Here is a 23298-nt window from a genome sequence, read left to right on the forward strand (position 1 = left end):
TTGTTGGAAGCTTCAGTGAGTCCGCCGGGTCCTGCCATGATTAAGAACTCAAACTTGCCCTCATGCATGCTGTGTGTCTGCATGTGTCTTTTAATGTGTGCAAGGGTGTGTGAAGAAAGAAAAAGGGAAGAAAACAGTGACCAAAATATCTTTGAGCCAGACAAAAAATTAGCGTTTGTGTACCTGAGGCAGTTGGACCAACTTTTCCTGTATCTTGATGGGACTTTCTCAGCCTTCAAACCACAACTTTCAACTTTCAGTTTGTTTCAACTTAATAATGAATAAATGTCTATAATTTCTAACTCTGCCGTTGTTTAGGTTGTACATTTTCAGGTGTATCAACAGGTGTTTACAGTCCTTCTCTATGTCATTAAACTGAGCAAACTGTTTGTCAAACTTATGCTGCTTTATCCAGGAACTTTAAATTCCAGGGACTACTTTTCAAGGACTCCAATGGTTCCTGCTCCCTTTGTTAGAATTAAGTAAAAAATAGAATACAAAATACTTTATATATGCCCAAGAGGAAATTCAAGAGTCACAGCAGCAATCAAGAACAAAAGTAAGAAAGTGTACAGAAAGTGCAAAAAGGTCCACGGGAAAATAGATGATGACAGCTTGTCCTTCATTCTCCAGTTCAGCCAGCCTCCACCTCCACAGGGTCCAGGACTGAGCTTCTTCAGCAGTCTGTTCAGTCTCTGTCTCCTGGATCCTGTCTGCTCACTGCAGGTGAAGCTCTTCCAATGTGGCGTTCATGTCCAGTGTTAGCTCCGTTAGCCATGCCAGTAAATAGCATGATAATACTCTGCCCTCTGGTATTCCCTCTGTTGCTGGGTTGCACAGCTAGCTCGTCCATCTTATTGGAGATAGATCTTACATTCCCAATAGCAATGGATGGAAGGACAGGTCCATGTCATCACTTCTTAGCTCACACCTGAGAACCAGCATGTCATCCTCACCTCCTTCTTCTCACCTTGTGGGGAAACATCTGGCCTTGCACCAGTTAGCATTGACATGCTACAGGCTGCTAACAGCTGATTTCACATGTAAACTATGTGGTCGTGGTTACATGGAGGATCTCAAGAAAAACACAAGAGCAAAAGTAGTAAAAATATCACTCAAGACAAAACCAGTTTGGTGTCCATGACCAACAAATGAATCATACAAAGTAATGATCCACTCCAAATACAAAGATGACGGAAGACTTAAAGCAAGACGACAGCTTTTAAAAGCCATGGCAGAGAGGTCCCCGTGTTTCAATTTCATTAGTGACCCTGTTAGCCAGAGACTTTCAGAGACACATTTACACTATCAGGCTTGGAGAAGACCATTTTTTGGGAGTTATCAAACCAAGTCAGCCACAGCTGGGGGTCATGTTATTGTGGGTGGAAGGGGGAAATAAATAATCAGAAAACAATAAAGGCTTTGTCTTGTTCCTAGACCTTTGAAAAGTACTGCTGCCCAAGCAGAGACTTTTCAGACAAGGGTTTAACTACCCAGGATTTAAATTTAGACCCAGAAATGTCTTCAAACAGTCTCTAGTTCCTGATGCCGAAAAGCACCTGAATCCCAAATACTTCAGGTGATTTATGCCTTAATACGTCCCAGTCCAGTTAACTTTGAACCAATCCCAACAAAGGACCCCAGTATAAAACCAGAGAAGGTTTTTGAAAAGAAGCTCCGGGATAGCTTGAAGCATCCAGTTCATGTTGCATTTATTTAACTGGAAAATTTGGCCACAACTTTTTTAGAAAATGTTCAGTCTGCTGTTTTAGATAATGATGATTGAAATGCTCACCACTGCAGAGAGTTCCTGCAGTTTTGGAAGGTACTTTTGCAGAAATCTCTGGGCTTCGAGCGTGATGACTGATCAAAATTTTCCGTCAGAGGAAGACTTGGTAGAAATTATGTCTATTTCTCATCTCATTTGTCAGTTACTTAAGATGTGCAGTTGAAGTAAATAAACCCATGAAACATATTTGATTGTCTAATTTAAGCTCTCTTAAACCCTGTGCGTCCACGCTGCGTGACCCAGTCTGGCCCAGCGCTGAAGCTCCTCTGGTGCTCCGCTCCTCTGGTTATAATTCCTCACTCTCAGTCGTATCATAGCGTGCAGCTCTCTTCATGCAGACGCCCACACACAGCTTTTGTTAGAGTGAAAAGCTAAAAGCTATTGAAGCTAATTGCACCAACAAAAGCACAAGGAGTGTTTATGCAAATCCTCTACTCGTTCTGCCTCTCATCGCCTCTTTATTCACTCTTCCTTCTGCCTGCTTCACCTTTTATTATTTTGAGTCTTTACATAATTTCTTCTGCTTCCTCTTCGTCGCTCTAACCTCCTGTCATGACTATACTTTGGTCTTCTTTCCTCTTCATTTAGAATTTGTGTTGCCTTTCTTACTTTCTTTTGCTCTAATTTTGTACACAAAATGACAGAAAAGAGGAGTGATTATGTGGACACAGATTTCTAATTTCCTCTGCCTTTTCTTGGATTAGTCAGATTTTGTTCATGGATGTTTGCTCATCTAATCATCTAGAAATCGGGATGTAACGTCACCACTTCACAAGCTGTCTTATCACCTAGTTAGGGTGTAAAGTGGTCTGTTTTATGTCATCAAAAGCTTTTAGATTTTAATGAAGTTTGATGAAAGAAAAATGGAACTGCTCGGTTTTATTTGTGGTGATTGTTTTGCTTAATAACTCTTTCTGCAGATTATATGTTTTTAGGCATCTCTGAACTCTGATTCTCACATTTCTAGCTGGTCCGTTGGACAGTCGTCCTTCACCCCCAGGAAAGAAATCATTGTCAGACTACAGTAGATAGGTACAGAGATTGATGACATAGTTGGAGGATCTCTTTCTGTTAGCGCAAACTGTTAATGTAGAGACAGCTCGCTGTGGCGATGAACTGAGAACAACCCACCTTGCCTGAACTGGGATTCCAACTGGTAAACCTTTTGCTGTAAGACAACAGAGCAAACCTCTGCGCCACAATGCATCCCTTTAGTCATCTTCTTGTTATTTTAGCTCTGCTTGGTGCTTATAAACATAGAGCAGTCCCATAGCCCTTTTTCCACCTAGCAGTTCAGTTTAGATGTGTACAGTGGGTATTGGTTGGCTTGGTTAAGCCTGGTCCTGTTTGCATTTCCACAGCCAACTATGCCCCCATGTGGTAGGTGGCGTGTAAGCTGGATTCTGATAGCTGCATCACTTAAACAATAGCATGATGCTAAAGCAGGGTCACACAGTGTACTCCGCTAATAAATTCAACGAAGAAGAAAACCGCAATACAGAAAACAAAGAGCAACAATGGAAGAAATCCAGCAGTTTATCGTCTTTATGATTGGCATGTGGCTCTTTGATACAAAGAACAATCAAGCTTTAGCTATGTGCTGCCAGGAGGAATACAGCCACTGTCACATGGTAAGTGACGATTCTTTCGACCAATCAACAGTCTGCAGTGTTGTTACCATAGACTGAATAAACATGTATGTAGTCTCCATGACGTCACCTGTTTGTTTCTGAAATAGAAATTGAAGCAAATTGGCAATCACGGCCATATAAGTAGTGGAAAGGGCTTTGCATACTGCTATAGGGCCCCTGTTGGTCACATGACCTGAGCTGTGCCTCTGATTGGGCAAGCTTGTGATCTTAATATCCTCTGAACCACTACAGTATGTGATTCAGACAGATGACATTTTTTGAACCAGGCTGTAAATAGATTAATTTCTGCTTTAAAAACGTCTCCTTTGGCTTGGTGTGTATGTGACTTCTGGTATTTCCAGAGCCAGCCTCAAGCGAAGCAGCAGATTTTTAGCACTTTTTTCTTAGACTGGAGGTTGCTGCTTGGTTGTAGCTCCGCCTTTCGGGATCATATCGGTTTGGTCTGGTGCCCCTACATAAGGGCCTCAAAAAGTTGGATGGCTCATCTTGGTAACTTGGGGATCTGTCCCGGGATTAGTCAGTGGAAATGGTATTATATGCATGCCGTGGCAAGACAAACTGCTTGGTGGAAACGGGACTGAAGTCACTAATATCTGAACTAACATTTTAACTCTGTAAAGGATGGATAGCTGATACCAGGACTGAATATAGATGGTGAAATCTGGAGGAACTGCCTTGTTGGGAGCATGCTAGCCTAAAAAGCTAACCCAGCTTACGTTGAAATTTCTAAAGCCACAGACAACGCAAAGGCAAGCAATGACCGAAAGGTGCTCCTGTTGTAGATTTTCATTCAGGTCTTTATCTTCTACCGATTATCCTGTTCAGGATTGCCTATCCCAGCTCTTTGGGTGAAATGCAGGGTACACCTTGGACTAGTCACTAGTCACTGTGCAGCCCTGTTGTAGATTTTGGTCTTGAAATTTTCCCGATCCATCAGATGCACGATAGGTATTCATCAAGTGTCATCCTCAAGTGTTGAGAAACAAAGCCAATGTGGAAGTACAAAGAGTGTCCGCTCTATGGTTTTTGGGCTCTATACATCGTTTCATGATTCTAGTAACTGAAGACAGGTGTTGTGTACAATCGACCAACAGGTGAGCATGTGTTTTGGGGGGTAGGCTATAGTCTCATCTCCCCTCGCTACGTTTGGGCTTCTGTAACCAGGTGATGTCCCAATAACTGCATCCCCAGACATCACAGCCCAAGGACGTGATCTAATGTATTTAGTTGTAGTCTTGTAAATAAAGACCCCCCACAGGGTACATGTCTCTACAATCTTTGGGCTCTGACTGAAATGTCTTTCCATTACAGAGAACGTCCGACAGTCTTTTCATTGTCGTCAGCAGGTCAGCCGGTGTTAAACTGTTTTCTCTCCTCCCAGTTTGTAGCAGTCTTGTATCGGCTGGTGGCATCTTTTTATGGGCAGCTATAGAGCCGCTGTGCTGTCAATATTATGAATGGGTCTGTGTGTGTTTGTGTGTGTGTGAGGGGAAAGGATGAATAGTGATTAGAGGGTCTGATAAGTGACATTTCCTCTCGGCACCGGCTTTTATTGCACACAAACAGAATGATATCTGGGTCCATCCTCAGTTGTAATTTACAAGCTTGTATAGGACTGTGTGTGTGAGTGTGTGTGAGAGAAAGTGTGTTATCAAATGGCTTTGGACCAATCAGCTCTCCAGTTCCCCTCACTTTCTCTCTTTCTTTCTTCTCCCTGTCTCTTCCTGTGGTCTCGTCCGGCTCTTGTGCGTTTTTGTTTTGGTGATTATTGACACCAGCAGCAACAACAAAAACAAAAAAACAGGAGGAAGAGGGAGAGTAGTAGGACGGCTGGAGTGTGAGCGAACGTGCTGTGAGCTGCATCCAGCATCAATTATTCAGCTTTCTGTTGCTTTGTACAAACAAGAGCTCTGGCAGGGAGGATGACACACACAGACACACACTCACTCACACACACAGCATGAGACAAAAGTGTGGAAACTAGACAGACAGATGTCACAAGTGTGCTTTAAACCGGGTAGATTAAGTGGTCCAAAATGGTGATGACAGAATAAAGAGGTGTGATCGTTTCTCAATTTTAACTATGCCATTAAATATTAAAAATGTTAAATATTGTTTTAGTTTTTAGTTTAAATAAATCATCATTGATTCCAATTATATGAAGTTCACAGTAACAGATGATACAATGTTATAATGTGGCTAGTGTAGGTGAATAGAGCTTGCTTTCTCAGCAGTTAACAATTAACCCAAGATAGCAGGTTAGCATCAGAGAGTTGACCAATGAAAAAGTGGCCTCATCAATCATGTGATGTTACATCAACATGGCGCTATAGTCGCTAATCATACACAAGATATAGAAACATGGAAGTGAATGTCCTCTCTCAGTTGGAACATATATGCACAAAGTATCGGAGAATGACAACCTGTATCATCAACGAAAACAGAACATGGTGCCACCTTGTGGTAGTAGATGGCACTGCAAGAGTACAACAACAAGAAGCCTCTTACTGTCGCAATATGATTTGAAACAAAACTTTACAATGTGATGTGATGTGACACAAAATGATCCAATATGATTGAAAAAAGTATGGTAAAAACAATTTGATATGATACAAAACAGTACACTGAGCTACAATAGCAAACAACAGGATATGATACAATATGATACGAGTCAAAATGATACAACACAATACAAAATTCACAATTCAATTTAGTTTAAAATAAAGCGATACAAACCAAGTGAATGAATGGTGAATCAATAATATTCAGTGTGATAAGATACAAAACATTTGGGTTTGATGCAAAACAATACAATGGGATTCAATTCCAAACAAACCCTACCATACCAAATTATGCAATTCTATATTAACCAACACAATACAATATTTTATGGTTTGATGGGGGAAGAAATTGAATGATACAGTATGATGTGATACTATATTATACCACGATACAAAATTAGAAAATGTAAAAGCAAAACGACCCAATATGATGTGATGTGAAACAAATGGATAAAATCCGACGTGACAAATCTCGCACAAGCTGCCCTGTCAAAAAAAAAGCCAAAAAGTAATCTCTAATAAAAGGAATTATGTATATCTAAATATAATCATACAACTCCTTAACACTTGAAAGTATTTTTAGTATCACTTAAATTCAACAGTCAAGTAAAGGCTTTTATTTTGAGTTTGGGACTTTTTGATGTGCATATTATTTATTTATTTATTTAATCATCTAGGTGGCATTTTATTCTACTTCCGCCAAATCTTGCCACAAGTGTCCATATTTATTTCCCATGATTTTAGTTATCATATCTTATTATCTGATCAATTTAACAGACTGTTTTATTGGGGTGATTTTATTATTCTCATCATTATTTTAATTGTCTTTATTGTTAATGTGAGTGTGAGTGTTGTCAGTGAGTGACTCCCACTGAAACAAATTCCAATCGACAGTGTTGACATAGCAATAATGTGTTGAATCTTGAAATTCTGGAATCTTAATATTTAATAATACATCATTAAAATTTAAATAAGTCTCACAAGCTGATAACTGAAAAGATAACAGTGATTTTAAGTCTAAGTCCCAGTAACAAAACAACAAAATTTGACCTGACCCCAGCAGAACCTCAGCTGGATTTGGCGACTTGAAACCGCCTGTGATGAGCTTGATCCAAGTAAATATTAAAATGAGTCAGTTTTTGATAAAAAGATGTAAAAAAACTGGGGTGTTCTGGGTTTTTCTTGCCATTAATGAAATCAGCCTCAGCTTGTGTTTGTGTGTGTGTGCAGCAGGTTTCTGTTACTTGCTTTGATCAAACACAGCCAGAGACGCTGGCAGGGTGGCACCCGACAGATGTGTGTGTTTTTGTGTGATTGTGTGTGTGTGTCTAATGTTTGGCGATGTAGTGGTGGAAACAGAGGTTTGGATTTAGGTGTGTCTGTGTGTACGTATAGTTTGGTCTCTCTTGCCAGTTTAAGACTGCGAGAACACCAACATCAAACAGGTGAAGCATTTAGTTTAATTTGTTTTATATTTACAGTTAACACACGTCTTTTTTAATTCCATTGTTTTTGATTTTGCATTCAATACATTCCCAGAAAGTTCGGGATGTTTGCAGCCCATGCTGCAGAGTGTGTGTACTTCTGTTTGACTGAAGTTTGTTTACTAGATTTTGGAAAGGGTTGTGTGTGTGTGTGTGTGTGTGTGTGTGTGTGTGTGTGTGTGTGTGTGTGTGTGTGTGTGTGTGTGTGTGTGTGTGTGTGTGTGTGTGTGTGTTTGTGTTGTAGGCCAAAGGTATGTTGTTCTGACTCTGTTGCCAAACTCATTACTGCTGCAGAGCTCAGAAGCCTGGAGAGAGGTTACACCACACAGTGTGTGTGTGTGTGTGTGTGTGTGTGTGTGTGTGTGTGTGTGTGTGTGTGTGTGTGTGTGTGTGTGATATTCTGCCAAAACACCTCTTTGCTTCTCATTCACACTCACCTCAAGTACATAAACACCTCACTCACACACAAACACACACAGAGACGTCCCTCTGTCAGGTCCTGACTCTGTGCCGGCCTGCGATGCAAACATCTTGTTATCTGAGCCACAGGTCTCCACTGCACTGCTGTGTGTTTGAGTGTGTGTGAGTGTGTGTGCTGCGCAAGTCTGGTGAGTTTTTGGGCATGCTGTGTGTCAAATTTGGGATTATTTAGGAAGATGAAGTTGTAATAATTCTGAAAGTAAGTCTAAAGTAATGAGAGAAATATACGGTCAGGTCTTGCAAATGTGGAAAGAGAAGGAGTAAGGAGAGGAGTGTGAAAGAAGAGGAAAATGAGAGATGATTGGAGAAAAGAGGAGGACAGAGGAAGGCGTAGTCAATACAAAATGATTCAGATAAAAAAGTGGATAGAAGAGGCTTTAGAAGGAAAGCAATGAAGAGAAAAGAGGAGGAGAGGATGAAGGAGTGAAGATGTCGGAGGTTGTCAGGGGAGGAAGACTCATTCACTGTCTGCTGGCTGCTGGCCAGAGAAGAGGAGGAAGAAGAGGAAGAGGAGGAGGAGGAGAGAGTTGTCTCTCTGTCTGAAGGTTAGAGGAGGACAAGAGGAGGAAGAAAAAGAAAAGAGGGAGGAGGTGATGGAGACAAAAGAGAGAAGAGAGGGATGGAGGAAGGGTTGTTGAGAGAGAAAGAAGAAATGATAAAGACATGAAGAGAAAGAGGGGCTCAAGTAATTTTGTGTCTCCAAGGTGGCAGCGGCTTTTACACCATTAACACCGTGTGTGTGTGTGTGTGTGTGTGTGTGTGTGTGTGTGTGTGTGTGTGTGTGTGTGTGTGTGTGTGTGTGTGTGTGTGTGCTCCTGCCAACTCTTTAACGAGGGACTGCTGCTAATTTCAGAGCTAATACTGAACTGTTCCACACCGCTGAACCCAGGGGGGAGGAGGAGGAGGACAGATGAGGAGAGGAAGTAAGGACATAAGGAGAAAGAAAGAGTGAGAGGGGAGGAGAGGAGATGAAAGGAAGGAAATGACAAAGAAAGCAGAGGAATACAGGAAAGATGGGAATCAAAGAGGAGTAGAAATGAGAGGGAGTAGGATGCAGCTGTGTGTTAGTTAAGGAATTAGGAAAAGAAAGTTATGAGGTGGAAACTAGAAAAATGAGGAGAAGAAAACACACCAGACAAGATACCAGAAAAGAGGAAGGACGTGGACAAAGATAAGTGTGTCAAGGTGGAGGAAGAAAGAGAAAAGATACAAAAACCCAGCCAAAAGAAATAACACAGCAGAGAATTCTTAAAGTCCCCAAAGCTGCAGTTTCTGAGGTGTCCACTAGAGGCTGTCTGTGAAAACTAAGTTCAGAATTTCATTAATATCACTTTTTCACAGTCTTACCTTGATTACTGAGATTTGGTTCCAAAAACAAACAAGCACACAAAAAAAACAAAAAAAAAACATTTAACAGTCTGTTGATATTGCCGGTGTTTCAGTGTAAAATGTGTCCCAGTCAACTGGTGACCTGTGTACGTTTGACTGAAGTCGACACCGGGCATGGACACTCTTGACTCTAGAACACCAAATGCTCTTCAACGGTCATAATCATGTCAGGATGGAAAATGTAGGAAAGAAGGAAGGAAGGAAGGAGGAGGATGAAAAAGGAAATTAAGGGAGAAAAAAGCACTGATGATTTAGGGAATGCAGAGAGAAAAAAAGAGAGGAGAGAAAAAGGGAGTAAAGACACATGATGTAAGAAGTATACAAGGAAAGAAGGGAGTTAACAAAAAGACACACAGAGAGGATAACAAAGGAAAACGGGTTGGGGGAGGCAGGGTACCAAAGAAAAAAAAAAGAAAAGAAAGACCGTCAGGGAGAGGAACAGAGAGGGTGAGTTTAGGAAAGGTGAAGGTGAAGATGATTACACTCGCCTGTGCAGCTGTCACCTCCTCCTCCTCCTCCTGTTGCATCCCTCTTTCATCATCCCTCCTTCCTCCCACATTTTCTTTCAGCAGGTGTGATCTGCCTTTCTCTGTCTATCAATCCATCTCCATTGTTCTCCGACAGTGTTGCGAGTTATTTTTGGATGCATAGACTCGGCATTAAAAGTGTTCATCACCTTGAGTCTGACAGAAAAGGTCATTGAGCAACAAAACTTGATATACATACATCTCTCGTTTTTTTTTTATTTAAACAGAAATCATTTTCCAACAAATTTTACTCACAACTGATAGTTTAAATTTGCTCCTAATAAGTCAAAAGTCTTCGTTCTATAAGAAAAGAATATACGGGTTGAAGAAAGCCTCTAGTGGACACTCCAGGAACTGCAGGTTTTGGTACCTCAGAATTCATCCTTATTTCTTTTCACCTTCTTTAATCATATTTACTCAGCTCTTCTTTGTCATCTTTTCTTTCAGAGATTAATTTTGTGACATTCATCTTCAGTCTCTTTGCTCTGGTCACTATTAGAACTGAAATATGACTCCATGCAGCACAAGATTGATTTCCTGAATGAGTTATGAAAGCATCGGCCGTCCATTTGTTACGTTTTGGTGTATTTGTGTTGTTGTTATTAATGGCTACCAACAAAGCTCCGTGTAATTTGCTTCCCTGCTTTCGTACATGTCAGGTTTGATGCTATTAATTCATGTAACAGTTTATCTTCACAAATTAATACCCTCAACTCATATCCATAAAATCTCCATTATTACCCCATAATGTTCTCTTTCACATTATTAATTTAAGCTTTGTTTAATTCTTCTTTGTTGTGTATTTATAACTAAAGTTCTTGACAAAGGAGGAAGCTTCTGATTGGAAGTTAAACATTAAATTTAGTAACAAATTATGAATATGATGTTGTTGTTTTATTCTCAGGGAATAAGTTTGTATGATTAAAATAATCTAAGTCTGGCTTTCTGTGTTTGCTCTTTTTAACCTAAAATTGAAAAATACATTAATATATTAAACTTATTTTATGGCTGTTCAACTTCTTTGAAAAAATGCAAAAAAAAAAAAAAAAAGGGAAAAAAAATTAAATTAAAAAAAAAAAAAAAAAAAGATGATTAAAATCACGAAAGCATACTAAATAACAACAAAAAGTGAGATTGAAGTAATAATTGTTTCACTGCAAACTTTTAAGATATTTAGCCCAAAGAGAAGTGAAACTAAAGAAAAAAATAAAAAAAATAAATTGAACTAAAAACATTTCTATTGATTTTTAACAGTATTGCTTCTGTCTCAAACTATAGAACATGACAACAAATTTAAAGTAGCAAGTAACTTGAACACATAGATTACAAATAATATATTCATAAAAAATGAAAAGCTGATTGCTGTTTTTAAATTTAAAAAATGTTTAATAATTTAAAATAAAACTAATCAAAATGGACTTTGTAATTAAAAATATTACCCCCACCCCTTTTGTGTAGATTTTTGTGTGATTGCTAATTAACGAAGACTTGAAAGAAAAACTAGGTCCTTACTTGAAAAGGTAGACATCTAATAAAACACTCCCCCAGGGCAACTTTTAGCTATACTTTTAGCCATATTTCAGTAAATTTCCTTTGAACCATTTTCATAACAAACTTTCAATATTTAACATGACCACGCACATATGTCCCCAGTTAGTCACTTTTGGTGTATGGTCCCCTGATGGTACTGTAAACGAGTAGCTGTGTGCTTGAGGTGAAAGCAGCTAACAGGATTGTGGCTAACAAGATTCAGAGAGCTGTGATACTGCTGAGACTGTCAATATGGTTTTCCATCTTGAGCATTGTGTTTGTGTGTGTTCACTCTGCTGCTCACCTCTTTGGCCCCGCCTCCACATGTGATGTCATAATATTTCTATAGATGATATATGCAGGCGTTTGTGTACATCAGTGCTTTTTGGATTTATTATTGTCTGTGTTTGGATATGAGGAAAGATTTTATGTAAGAGCTCAAAGTGGATAAAAAATGTCGTGCAGTGTGTTTCAGTTTAAAGGACTAATTCAATGTTTTTCACATTAGGGACTTCTGTGAAAAGGCCAACGTTGAATGAAAACAGCTTGAAAGCCTGAAGAAAAAGATCAATCTGATAATTATTTTAGATAAAATTTTCATTGACTGTGGAAGCTGTGTGTGTGTGTGTGTGTTGTTTTAGTAGCAGTACACTACAGCCAGCCTGCTTGCAGCTGTCATGCTCGGGTTGATGCTAAAGCAGCGTAGCAGGCAGAGATTGGTAAAACAGATAGATGGTGTGAACGCGTCCAAACACCGTGGGACATTTTCCAAAATGTCTCAATAACAGAAGGAGACAGAGAAACTTTCAGCCTGTGTATCACAGGCTGAAAGTTCCCCTCCGGATGTGGCTCACAGCTAAGCAGTGGCTAATGATAGCATTAATGTGGCATGCTGTTTGGTAAAAGCTGACGTTGTGTAATTTTTCTTTAAGCCATATAAATCACAAAATAAAAAGGAGTGGGTTTATGACGGCTTTTAAAGGTGCCCCCCAACACCACCTCCTCTTTCTCAGTGGGATGGAGAGACTCGGTGAGAGCTCTCTGTTGGAGTTCACACTGATCCCTCCATCGCCACAATCCTGTTGGAAGACGATTAGCCTTGTAATGATGCTGCGGCTGTGTGTGTCAGCGTGTGTGTGTTCAGCAACAGGAGGTGTATTCTGGTTAGGATTACACACACACACACACACACTTTCTCAGAGTATCGTGCCATAATGCTGCCTCTTTATTCTCTCCATCCAACGTTAAAGATGACTGAAACACAAACTTATTTTTTCCTTTCTTTTCTTTCTCTCATCTCTTTTTTTCTCCTCTTCTCTCTTTCTGAACTTTATGTCTTGTAGTTTATCTTTCTCTTTGGCTTTTTCATATGACACTCCTTCCTTTTCTTTCTTTCTTTTTTCTTCATCACTTTTTCCTTCCTTTTTCTTGATACTATGATTTCATTTCTCCCTTTCTTTTTGTCTTTATACTCTCTAGTCTCCCTTTCCTTCAATAATTTCTGTCCTTCTGTCTATCTGCCTATTCTTTTTCTATTTATTCATTCTCAGTCTTTCTTTCTTTTCTTTACATGTATATCTTGTTCCTCTCCCCGAACTTCTTTATCTTTATCCCTCTATCTGTTCACTCTCTTTTTTCCTCATTTGTACATCTCTTTTTACTTTGATACCTACTGTAGAGGCCATTTTAGATTGTTTATGGAAAAGAAAATTAATTATAGTTTTATGTTCATATGATTTATTTTGGGTATAGAATTCATTTAAATTTATTAGCTTTAAAAATAATTAAGTGGTTAGTTTATGTTGATTCATAGTTTTATTTAGACCGTTTAAGTTGCTTGGTTGTGGGTGGAGTTTTTGTTTATTAGGGCAGTCAGTTCAGGTGTGTGGGCCAGTCAGTCTTTTGTTTCAGGGTGAGAGGAGTGAAGCCATACGTTTTGTGACCGTGGAAAAGAAAAGAAAAAAGTCTTTATGTTGGATTTTTTTGGGGATTCATGAGAAAGGAATGACAATGAGCTTCCATCAGAAAAATAAACGGATTATGGAACAGACCTGCGAGTACTGGACTTATTTTTAAAGTGGACACGCGTCAGAACAACAGCTGAGGCTCCTCTCATTCAGGTGGCTTTTAAACTCATGGCAGGGTTTGCCACTACACCTACTTTTTTGTTCTTCGTTTCATATTTCCTCCTTTCTTTCCTCTCTTATATCTGTTCTTTTTTCTTCCTATCTCCTTCACCCCCTCTTTCCTTCTCTCCCTCCCTCTGTCTCCCCCTCTCTGTCTTTCTGTAGGTAGATTGGTTTTGGCACTCAGTCCCCTGATCAGTGAACACACACACACGTAGCGAGCGATGGTGTCATCGCCACAGCGGTGTCAGCAGGCGGGGCTTAATCCAAAGTGACACTTGTTCTCTGCCTTCCTTTCCCATCGCCATGGAAGCAATTACCCTCCTCCTGAAGGGCCTTTTGTCCGTGTGTGTGCTTGTGTGTGTATGTGTGTGTGTTCTCCCCGTCCATGGAGTTGACAGGGTGGAACCTCGGCTCCGGGTCACCTGATTGGCTGAATTGAGAGATGGAGGAGAGAGAGGAACACAGAGCGCTTCTCTCTATCTTCCTCTTCATCTTTCTCCTCCATTATCCTCTTTATTCCCTCTCTCTGATCCAAAAAAAAAAAAGATTCTTTAAATATCAGCAAAAGTTCGGATTTGTTGGTAATTAATAATAATTAATTTAACATTTATTAAAAGTGAGGTACAGCTGGTCTCATGGAAAGTTAAGTAGATGGATTGATCGATCGGAAGATGTTTAGGTGGATGGCCCGAGAGTTGATTGGAGAGATAAACAAATTGAAGAATGAATGGACGGATGGATAGATGGATGGATGGATGGATGGATGGATGAATAAATATGTTTGAAGGATGGATAAATGGATGGATGGATGGATGGATGGATGGATGGATGGATGGATGGATGGATGGATGGATGGATGGATGGATGGATGGATGGATGGATGTTAAGGCTTGGTTGATGAATGATGATGATGGATGGATAAGGGGCTTGATGGATGGATAGATGGATGGATTAAATGAATGGATCAATGGCTGAATTTGAGGGGTGGGTGGAATGATTTAAAGATTGGTAAATAAAAGGGGTGAAAGGCTAGCAAGATGGATGTATGGTTGGATAGATGGATGGATGGATGGATGGATGGATGGATGGATGAATGGATGATTAATTGAGGGAAGGATGAATTGACAATGGATACATTTTGGAATGATGTCTTGATGAATACCAAGGGGTGAATATGTATTAAGAGGTGGATGGATGGATGGATGGATGGATGGATGGATGGATGGATGGATGGATGGGTGAATGGATTGACAAGGGACAGGAGGAAGAATTAATGGATGGATAAAGGGGCAAAATGCCACATGGATGAAGGGATAAAGGGATGAATAGATAGACGGTGCTCTATGGGTTAGCTAGTTAAGAAGTGGAAGGTGGAAGGATAAACGATGGATGGATGGATGGATGGATGGATGGATGGATGGATGGATGGATGGATGGATGGATGGATGGATTTTAAATTGTGGAAGATTGGATGATGCATGACTGAATAATCATGGGATTTTAGATAGATAGATAGATAGATAGATAGATAGATAGATAGATCCCAGGACAGATGGATAAATGAAGAATGAATTGTATTTTTTTTCTGGAATAAATTCCAGACTTTTATTTTGAAGAGGGGGGTTAGTCACACTTGTGAAATATTACCTTAAAACAAATAAGCAGGAGTGTTAAACGTATAGGCTGTGTCATATATGAAACTTTTAGCATGTTTGGACTGACCTTCTCCTCTTAAGGCTCTTTAGTGCTTTAGTGCTCTTTAGTGCTCTTTAGTAATTGAATGTGTTAAATTGTTACAATATCTCGCGGCTGCAGATAAAAGTTGTAATTCAATGATTATTTCTCCTGTTTTTCCATCTTTATGCGTTACTTTTTCTCTGTATTATTTCATTTTTCCCTCTTTCACCTGTGCTCTCTGTTAACACACATTTTAAATCTGAACACCCATCTTAACCAGATTCAAATCAGTGCAGGTTTTAAATTTACACTGTGTGTGTGTGAGTGTGTGAGTGTGTACAGAGAGAGATTCTATCAGCTGTTAACGGCCTCAAACTCCCCAGATTGTAAAGTCTGAGTGTGTGTGTGTGTGTGTGTGAGATGGCTATCAGCGGTCAGGACCTCAAACCTCCAGATTTCCCCGTCGGCCACCGTGCAGCGCCTCTCTGAGTCTTATCTCCCGCCTTCATCTCTCTCTTCATATTGCTCGCCGTGTTTCTCTTTATCTCATCTGAGACGTTCCTGCACGGATTTTATTTTTTTTAAATATTCTTCCTCTCAGTTTGGCCTCTGTGGACGGATGAGCTGATCATGTAAACAGATACTCTGATATCGGGGCAGAAAAGAAAAATTAAGCAGGGAGTTTATTCCGAAGTATAAATTGAAGAGAAATTGACTTTTGTTCTAACAGGATGAGGCAGACTGGAAAGAATATGTGCTTCAGTCTCGGAGGACTGTAACTGCACAATAAAATCTAAATAGAGTGTTTTAGGAGACGATCTGCTGTTAGAAAGAGTTTGTGATTCAGAGACGTCTTTTCAAGGTGTCTTTGAAATGAGTGAGTTGTGAAAGAGATGGTATTCTGCTGGATGTCAGACTAATCATGTGCAGATATTCAAACAGCACACTGTTGAAACCCCTGAATTTGTTTGTACGCTGCTCAAAACGATCTGGTACCTTGAGATCTTCATGAAACTTGCTGAGATAATGTAGTCATCACATGAGGATTTTCTTCAACAGAGCTAGTGCTAGTTCCAAGCTAGTGTCTGGGTTAGCACTGGGTCAGATCTGAGCACCCACTACATCAGGGGGCGGGGTTACTGTCACCAACGCTAAGCAGTGGTAAACAGCTATTTTTAAACAGAAAAGCTGCTGAGTGAGTCGTCTGTTATATTGTTTGAGTTTCTAATTCAAAAGTTGAAATTAAAGCAAGCAAGATGTAACGATGAGCTCCTCTATTTTTGCTTTGTGAGCTCTCATATGGTGCAAGCTTCTTTTGGTAAACAGCTACGTATCGTAGCTTAGCGTCTGCTACTAAGATCCTAAACCTTATCCAGGATGGGTGTAAATGGTTTATTTGTGCATTTAACACCAGTTACTGTTGGCTGTAACCACGCCAGAAAAACAACTCTACTCTGTGTTACTGTCATACCAACACGTCCCTCAACTTGGCGCAGATACCTTAACTTGAGCCTTGTAATTCCCAACAACCCTCAAGTCTGTTACAGTATGCAGTGACTTACTGATGTTTCACGGTGATGCAATGACATGGTTTCAACTTGACTCCTTGCTGATGGAAAACCAAACTGGTATTGGTTTTGCATACTGGGATTGCATCATTAGACTAGCACTCACACTGAACGAGTACCTGGTTCTTTTGATGGAAGAGGGGTATAACTGGTTTAGGACCTGTGAGAGGTGGCGAGCCTCAAACACTTATGGCTATGTTTTGCTTTCCGCCTGGACGTTACATGCTGGATTCAGGTGCACGAGATCCAAACGAGAGAACACGTGAGGCTTTTATGCTTTTTAACACTCCCCGCAGCGTACGTTGGTGTCCATTCCCAAACTGCAGGGGGCGGTGTATCGTACGTCAAACGCACATCTGCCAGAGCACTTAACGAGAGTTGCAGAAGTTTGCCTCTGTTTACAACATGACATTTCTGTCCCGAAGATTTTTCCAGGTTCCTTTAACCGATTACTCTTCTCTGCTGAGAGTGGCTGCAATTTCACACCATGAATTATTTACCACTTGGTTGTCACAGTGATCTCTGCATGAAGAGTCATACATATGCCTGTATTTCTGCACATGGACCACTTGGAGTTCCCATTCTTCACCATCTTGTCTGTGCGTCTCCGTCCGGCAGGTTCGAAATTTTCTATGTGAAAGAGACTGCGCAAGGGGGGGTAGGGGTAAAAATAATGTCATTCATCTGCATGAAGACGTGCAGAACCCACGAACGCGTCAAACATATATTAGCCTTTAAGTCTGCCCATAGCTCTGCCCCTAACTGGCTTCCAGAGGATTGGCCTATCAGAGGGAAGGGGGCTTATGGAGTGAAGAGCCTTAAAGTGACAGTAGCTAAAATGGAGTGACCAGACTGAGGATGATTTTTTTTTTTTTTTTTTTTTTTTTTTAAATAGGTGGGGTTTTTTTTAGTTGTCCTACGTGAAGCCACTGTAGGAGCATCATGTTGAATGGCACCAGAATGTTTCAGCTAACCTTATTAATAACAAATATGAACCAAACAAGAATAATATTTGTGTATTTTCTCATGTCATTGATAGATTTGTTTAAAATAATTCCTTTTTTAAAAATCTTTGTTACACTTGTGACCTTTATAAAGATAAGACAGAACACGTGCTCAGTTTTGTTTCTTGCAGTGTAGATAGGATCATAGGCTGTTTTTATATTTACTGAGAGTGAAGCCAAAATAATTGAAGCTCCCCCTGATGACCAGCTGCAGTAACACTTGAACATCAGTTTGTCATTGATACCCTAATATTTGTAAAAATTAGCCTAGGTTATTTTATTAAAATCTATTTCAATGAACCCCAAAGCTTCAGGGGTCTCCTTTTTCTGCCAACATGGAGATTTATCGGATGGTTTAAGATTTATCGGAGTTTCTTTAACACTACTTTGAAAGAAATGTCCACTTTAGTGCATCTGCATGCAGAGGCCGTTAATCTGCCCGGCAACAGGCCGTGCCGTCACATGACTGATGGCCCGTTTGACCTCCAATTGACCTGGAAGTTAAACCCTCACCACCCCGTGACCTTCCCAGCATGCCTTCTGCCTACACGCACATGCAGAAACAGAAACACACATATCTCTTCCTTTCATCTGACAAGCTCTTTAAACAGCCATCGACCCACCTCGCTGAACTTTACGACATGACACACACACACACACTGATCAGACACACACCACACACACGGACACACCTCTCCTGCCGTGACAAGCTCTTTAAAACACCATCAAGTCACCCGGCTGAACTTTACGACATGGTTTCATTTCATGTTTTTAAGACCCAAACACTGCCATACACACACTCTCACACCTCACACGCTCACACACACACACCGATCACAACAAGTGTTGCATTTACCTACTCAGCCGGTACATGATAAATATGTCTGTTTGAGTCAAGGTCAAACACACCTCCCTGTCCACTTACACGCAATCTCACATATCTACAAGACCACACACACTCTCATGCACACACACACACACAAACACACCCACACACACAGCAGACAGACATGAAGACATATTTGTCATCCATCAACATAAAGCTTTCGAAGTTTGCGGAGCAAATAAATCCTGTGTGCCTCACTGCTCCTCATTCTCCCAGCATTCTTGTCTGCAGACTTTATAAGCACACACACTCGCACACACACACATGACCTCACAGGTTCAGGCGAGTTAACAGTTGATGTTTATACATTTTTTCATACCTCATGCTTTTTGTTTTGCTTCGTAGATATTTGATTTCAGCTTATAACCTGCCCTCATGTGAATAAAATCCTAATTTTTTTCTCAAAGAAAAAAAAAAAAAGAGAGAAGGTATTGACATTTTTGATTAAAAATTCTTTGGTCCAGTGCTACATCTCACTTGCCTCTAGGGGCAGCATTGTACCGTGCAATATACAGCTTGCTGGAAATTCATTCAAAGAAGAAGACATCAACATCCATGAATCTTTTACAATGAACGTGTCTTACAAACTGCAGCTTTAAGGTTTTTGCGGTAAATGTGTATTTGTTTGGAAGTCTTTACAGAAAGGATAACACTTTGTTTGAGTTGAGTCCTCAAGTTTCACTGTATTTTTATACTTGTATAATTATTGTCTGACTTGTAAAAAGGAGCCCAAACAGCACCAGGAATTCATTTTACAACCCTGTGTCAACTCAAATCAACTTTTTTTTTTTTTTTTTTTTGTCGTGACTTTTCTGGCCACCAAACAGGGGAACATTTCAGTGGAAGTTGTTGACATTGTTGAATTGATGTTTGGGAAAATTTATACAAGAAAAAAAGGATGATGGGAAGTCCCATAGACTTAAAAAAAAAAATGGATGTCATTTCACTCTGCTTGAAGTGAGGTCACCTTAAAAACTGCTCCTCCTGGTGACTGTGGTAAAACAGGCTGGAAACTTTTCTTCAGTCCACCCATTCCTTGGGCATGTGAGCCTTGTCCAGTGAAGGCTGTAGCAATAGATATGAAAATAACAACAACAACAAAAAAGGAAATAAAAGAAAATAGATAATGTTAATTTTTTTTTTTACCCCATAATCACCAATGTCAAGTGAAGATCACCAGAACATGTGCTTGTTGGAAAACCCTGGGACAGGAACAGTTAAACATGCCTACCTTTGATGATGTCTGTGCAGTCTGAAGTCAACCATGGACCCATGTGACTCAGACAGTGTTACCATGGACTGTTTATAGAGTGAACAGCTTGGCTCCATCATTTACCATTGTACAGTTTTGAAGCCAAAATACCCCCATCGCAGGCACCGCCATTGGCAGCCGTTGAACAGCCAGAGTCTGCGCAGTAGAGGCTGTGAGAGACTCAAAAAGAATCTGACTGAAGCCGAGTGACAAAACTGAATGACAGCTGTCAATCATCGTGAAATGTGATGTAAAACCTTGTTTTTAACCTCTTATTACTAATGTAAACAGAACTTTTCAGAATAAGGGGACTTGAATACAAGGCAGCCGAAGAACATCTTCAAATCACCACAACAATTGGATGTGAGAAACATTTCTGCGAGGTGTATTAATTTTCTAAAGTCGACCACAGCTCATCTGGAATGGCTGGGGAGATGGATTTTTTGACTGCAGCCAGCCACCAGGGGGAGCAGTTTTTGTGGCGACTTCACTTCAAGCTAAACAAAGTGACATCCATTTTTTTTTTTTACAATGTATGGCGGCAACACAATGAAAATCACATGATCACAGTCGCGTGAGTAAAACCACCTTTGTCAGATGATCCACAGTCACTGACCTCAGGGAAGATTGTCGGGTAAAGAAAGTTTGGAAAGTCTATCGCTTGAAATTTTGAAGAACTTTTCAGGAGTGCATGTGTGAATAGAGCTCCACTGTTAGAAGCCCCCCCTTCTCCTCTGCTGCTCATTTCCTGTTTCTTCTCCCTGATAAATAAACGACAAATAGTGTGAAAATGATATTCTTCGCCAGATGACGGCCATTTTTCATCTCCATCTCTAAACAACCCCTCCTCCTTCTCTTAAGTGTTTGTCCGCTATCTTTCTCCTTCTCCTTACACCTCCCTCCCCCTCTTTTTTTTCATCCCTCCAACACTTTTTCTCAACCTTTTTTTTTTTTTTGCTCCGGCAAAAATTAATCACCTGTCTTAATCTGAGTGTGCGCGTGTGTTTAAGTGTGTGTGTGTGTGGCCGGCAGGAAGCCCACAGAGGTTTTTAGCAGCTGATTTATTGCAGAGTTAATTCATAACGGCGTCCGATGATGATGAGAGGCCGCGGGAAAGTATGGTCGTCACTGTTGTTGTTGAAGGGTGAAAGAGAGAGTGAGAGGGGGAGAGAATAAACAGAGAGGCTCTTTAATATAAGGTAATAGAGTGGAAAGTGATGGAGAGGACGGACCAAAAGAGGAGGTGATGGAATAAAGGCAAGGAGAGACAGACTGTCAGCTACTTAGCTCTGAAATGAGGCGATACTGTAAAGGAGGGAACGTCTGTTGGTTCAGTTTCCACTTACAGTCATCGCTCTTTTTGGTTTCACAGGTGAAATGTGGACGTCAGCTTTAAAAAAAGATCGTGAGGTGAAGGGAAATCCCTTCAGATTAATTTAGCGATATCATCTGCATATCGATGTATTCCCGTAGGCAAACCCAGCCATCCCCTCTGACTTTAAGAAAGAGCAAATGTCGCTAAATTTATAAATACATTTGGAAAATCCCTTTAGAAAGGCAAGCTAAATAGGTTCTCAAAAACGCAAAGATTACACTCACCAAACAGAAACTTACTGCTCTATTCTTAGAAGCTGGGATTTTCATTCAAGGTTAGATTTTAGGTCCAAAACCAGCTGATTGCTCGGCTGACTCCCATGTTCACCTCCTATTGGCAAATTGTATTCAGAGCGGTCTATTTAAACAGCTCTAGCCCGACCTCCTTCCTGCTTCCTCTGCTGGCATTTTGCAACCCACCTCCACCCCAGCTCCTCCTCTCATTGGATTGGATTGGATTTTTATTTTTTGCTGCTGCGCTCCCTGTTTATGCCATTCACGATGGCTCATGATGGGCAGGAAGGTGTGCTCTCCCTGTCTCAGGCTTCCCACGCAGGCGCATGGAAGAGCAGGGGGTCCCAGAACAGTACCATACTGCCAAATGAAACTGTGCAACTTAATAAAGATTATTTTGGCAAAGTGGCCCTGACTGAAATAAGATTTTATTCATAGCAATATCCTAATCGATTCTGCTTATCGACCCCATTCTTTATCAATTCCTTCTGTGAATTTTCTCTGTACAAAAAGTAGCTCTACAGGTTGTCTGGCTCAAAAACATTGAATTGAGTTTATAAGTGAATAAATATGAAATTGCTCCCTGAATGTGGATATCTCTGGATGTAAATATACAGAAATAAGTAAAAGTTGCATGTTGTGACAATGTATTGTTTTGTAGGCCATCTAATGTCTTGGAGTGGTTATAGCTTTAGTCTAAGTTGTCTGGAAGCAATTGTGAATGTGGCTAACACTATGGCCAAATGGGCTGTTCCTAACAGCACATTTTGACTAGTGATCCTGTTTGTTTAATGACTGGACGTGCATACGGGCCACGGTCATGTTTCATGATTTGGCATTTTGACTGAGAACTCAACTGTAATAAATATGTGGCATGGAGGAGGCTTCCAGAGAGCTTGCCAATCAGAGGAGAGCATCATCATTCATCTTACCCTGTGCATCATCTTCATGATCAAATTCCTTATATTGTGTTTCCTTTTCCCTTCCGTCCAGGCTGCAGGCTCTGAGGAAGGAGAAGTCACGGGACGCGGCAAGGTCGCGGCGGGGAAAGGAGAACTTTGAGTTTTACGAACTGGCCAAGATGCTGCCGCTGCCTGGCGCCATCACCAGCCAGCTGGACAAGGCCTCCATCATCCGGCTCACCATCAGCTACCTGAAGATGAGGGACTTCGCCAACCAGGGGGACCCGCCGTGGAATCTGCGCATCGAGGGACCGCCGCCAAACACCTCTGTGAAAGGTAGGAGGAAGTACACTGTGATGGATTCATGTCATCTCTTTTAGTATCTGTATTTTATCATTTTATCTGCAGTCACATTCTGGGAAAGGGTCAAAGGACTATTTGAAAAACATATTAATGGTATTTTTTTTCTTTCAAGAAACACTTATTTAAGGAGGTGTAAAAATAGCTTTTTTTTTTTTTTTTTTTTTTGCTGGAACTTGATTTGTTTTTGCTTTACCAAGTGATTCCTCTTGAAGAAACAAACATGAATCATCTTAGCTTGTGGCTACAGTCTGACAATGACTTAAAGTTTAGAAATCACCCGTATAGTCTTACACTGTCTTTTACTTCCAGCACTAACATCTATAAGTGCTGTAAACTCAACGTAACGTCTGCTCCACTATCTTATTTAACTTCTATCAAGGCTCCTCTTTGTATCTTCAAACAAACCTTTCCATTTTAATCAATCGGAACAAACAGACAGAGGCGTATCGGTCTGGCGTTTTGCAGGGCTAACAGTGACTGTATTGCCCTTTACTCTG

The 23298-nt window shown here is 40.5% G+C and overlaps 1 protein-coding gene across 4 annotated transcripts in view; it reads left to right on the forward strand.

Annotated features, from left to right (window-relative positions):
* Positions 1 to 23298, forward strand: part of npas3 (neuronal PAS domain protein 3) — a 343632-nt gene that overhangs the window by 121502 nt on the left and 198832 nt on the right. For all 4 annotated transcript variants that reach the window (XM_074692832.1, XM_074692831.1, XM_074692833.1 and 1 more), the window contains one exon: positions 22530 to 22774. In XM_074692832.1, coding sequence (XP_074548933.1) covers positions 22530 to 22774 — 245 coding nt within the window. The remainder of the gene's footprint in view (positions 1 to 22529; positions 22775 to 23298) is intronic.

This window comes from Halichoeres trimaculatus, unplaced genomic scaffold, assembly GCF_033239565.1.
Source record: "Halichoeres trimaculatus isolate MK-OKI-2021-1 unplaced genomic scaffold, fHalTri1.1 fHalTri1_scaffold_17, whole genome shotgun sequence".
NCBI classification, from domain to species: domain Eukaryota; kingdom Metazoa; phylum Chordata; class Actinopteri; order Labriformes; family Labridae; genus Halichoeres; species Halichoeres trimaculatus.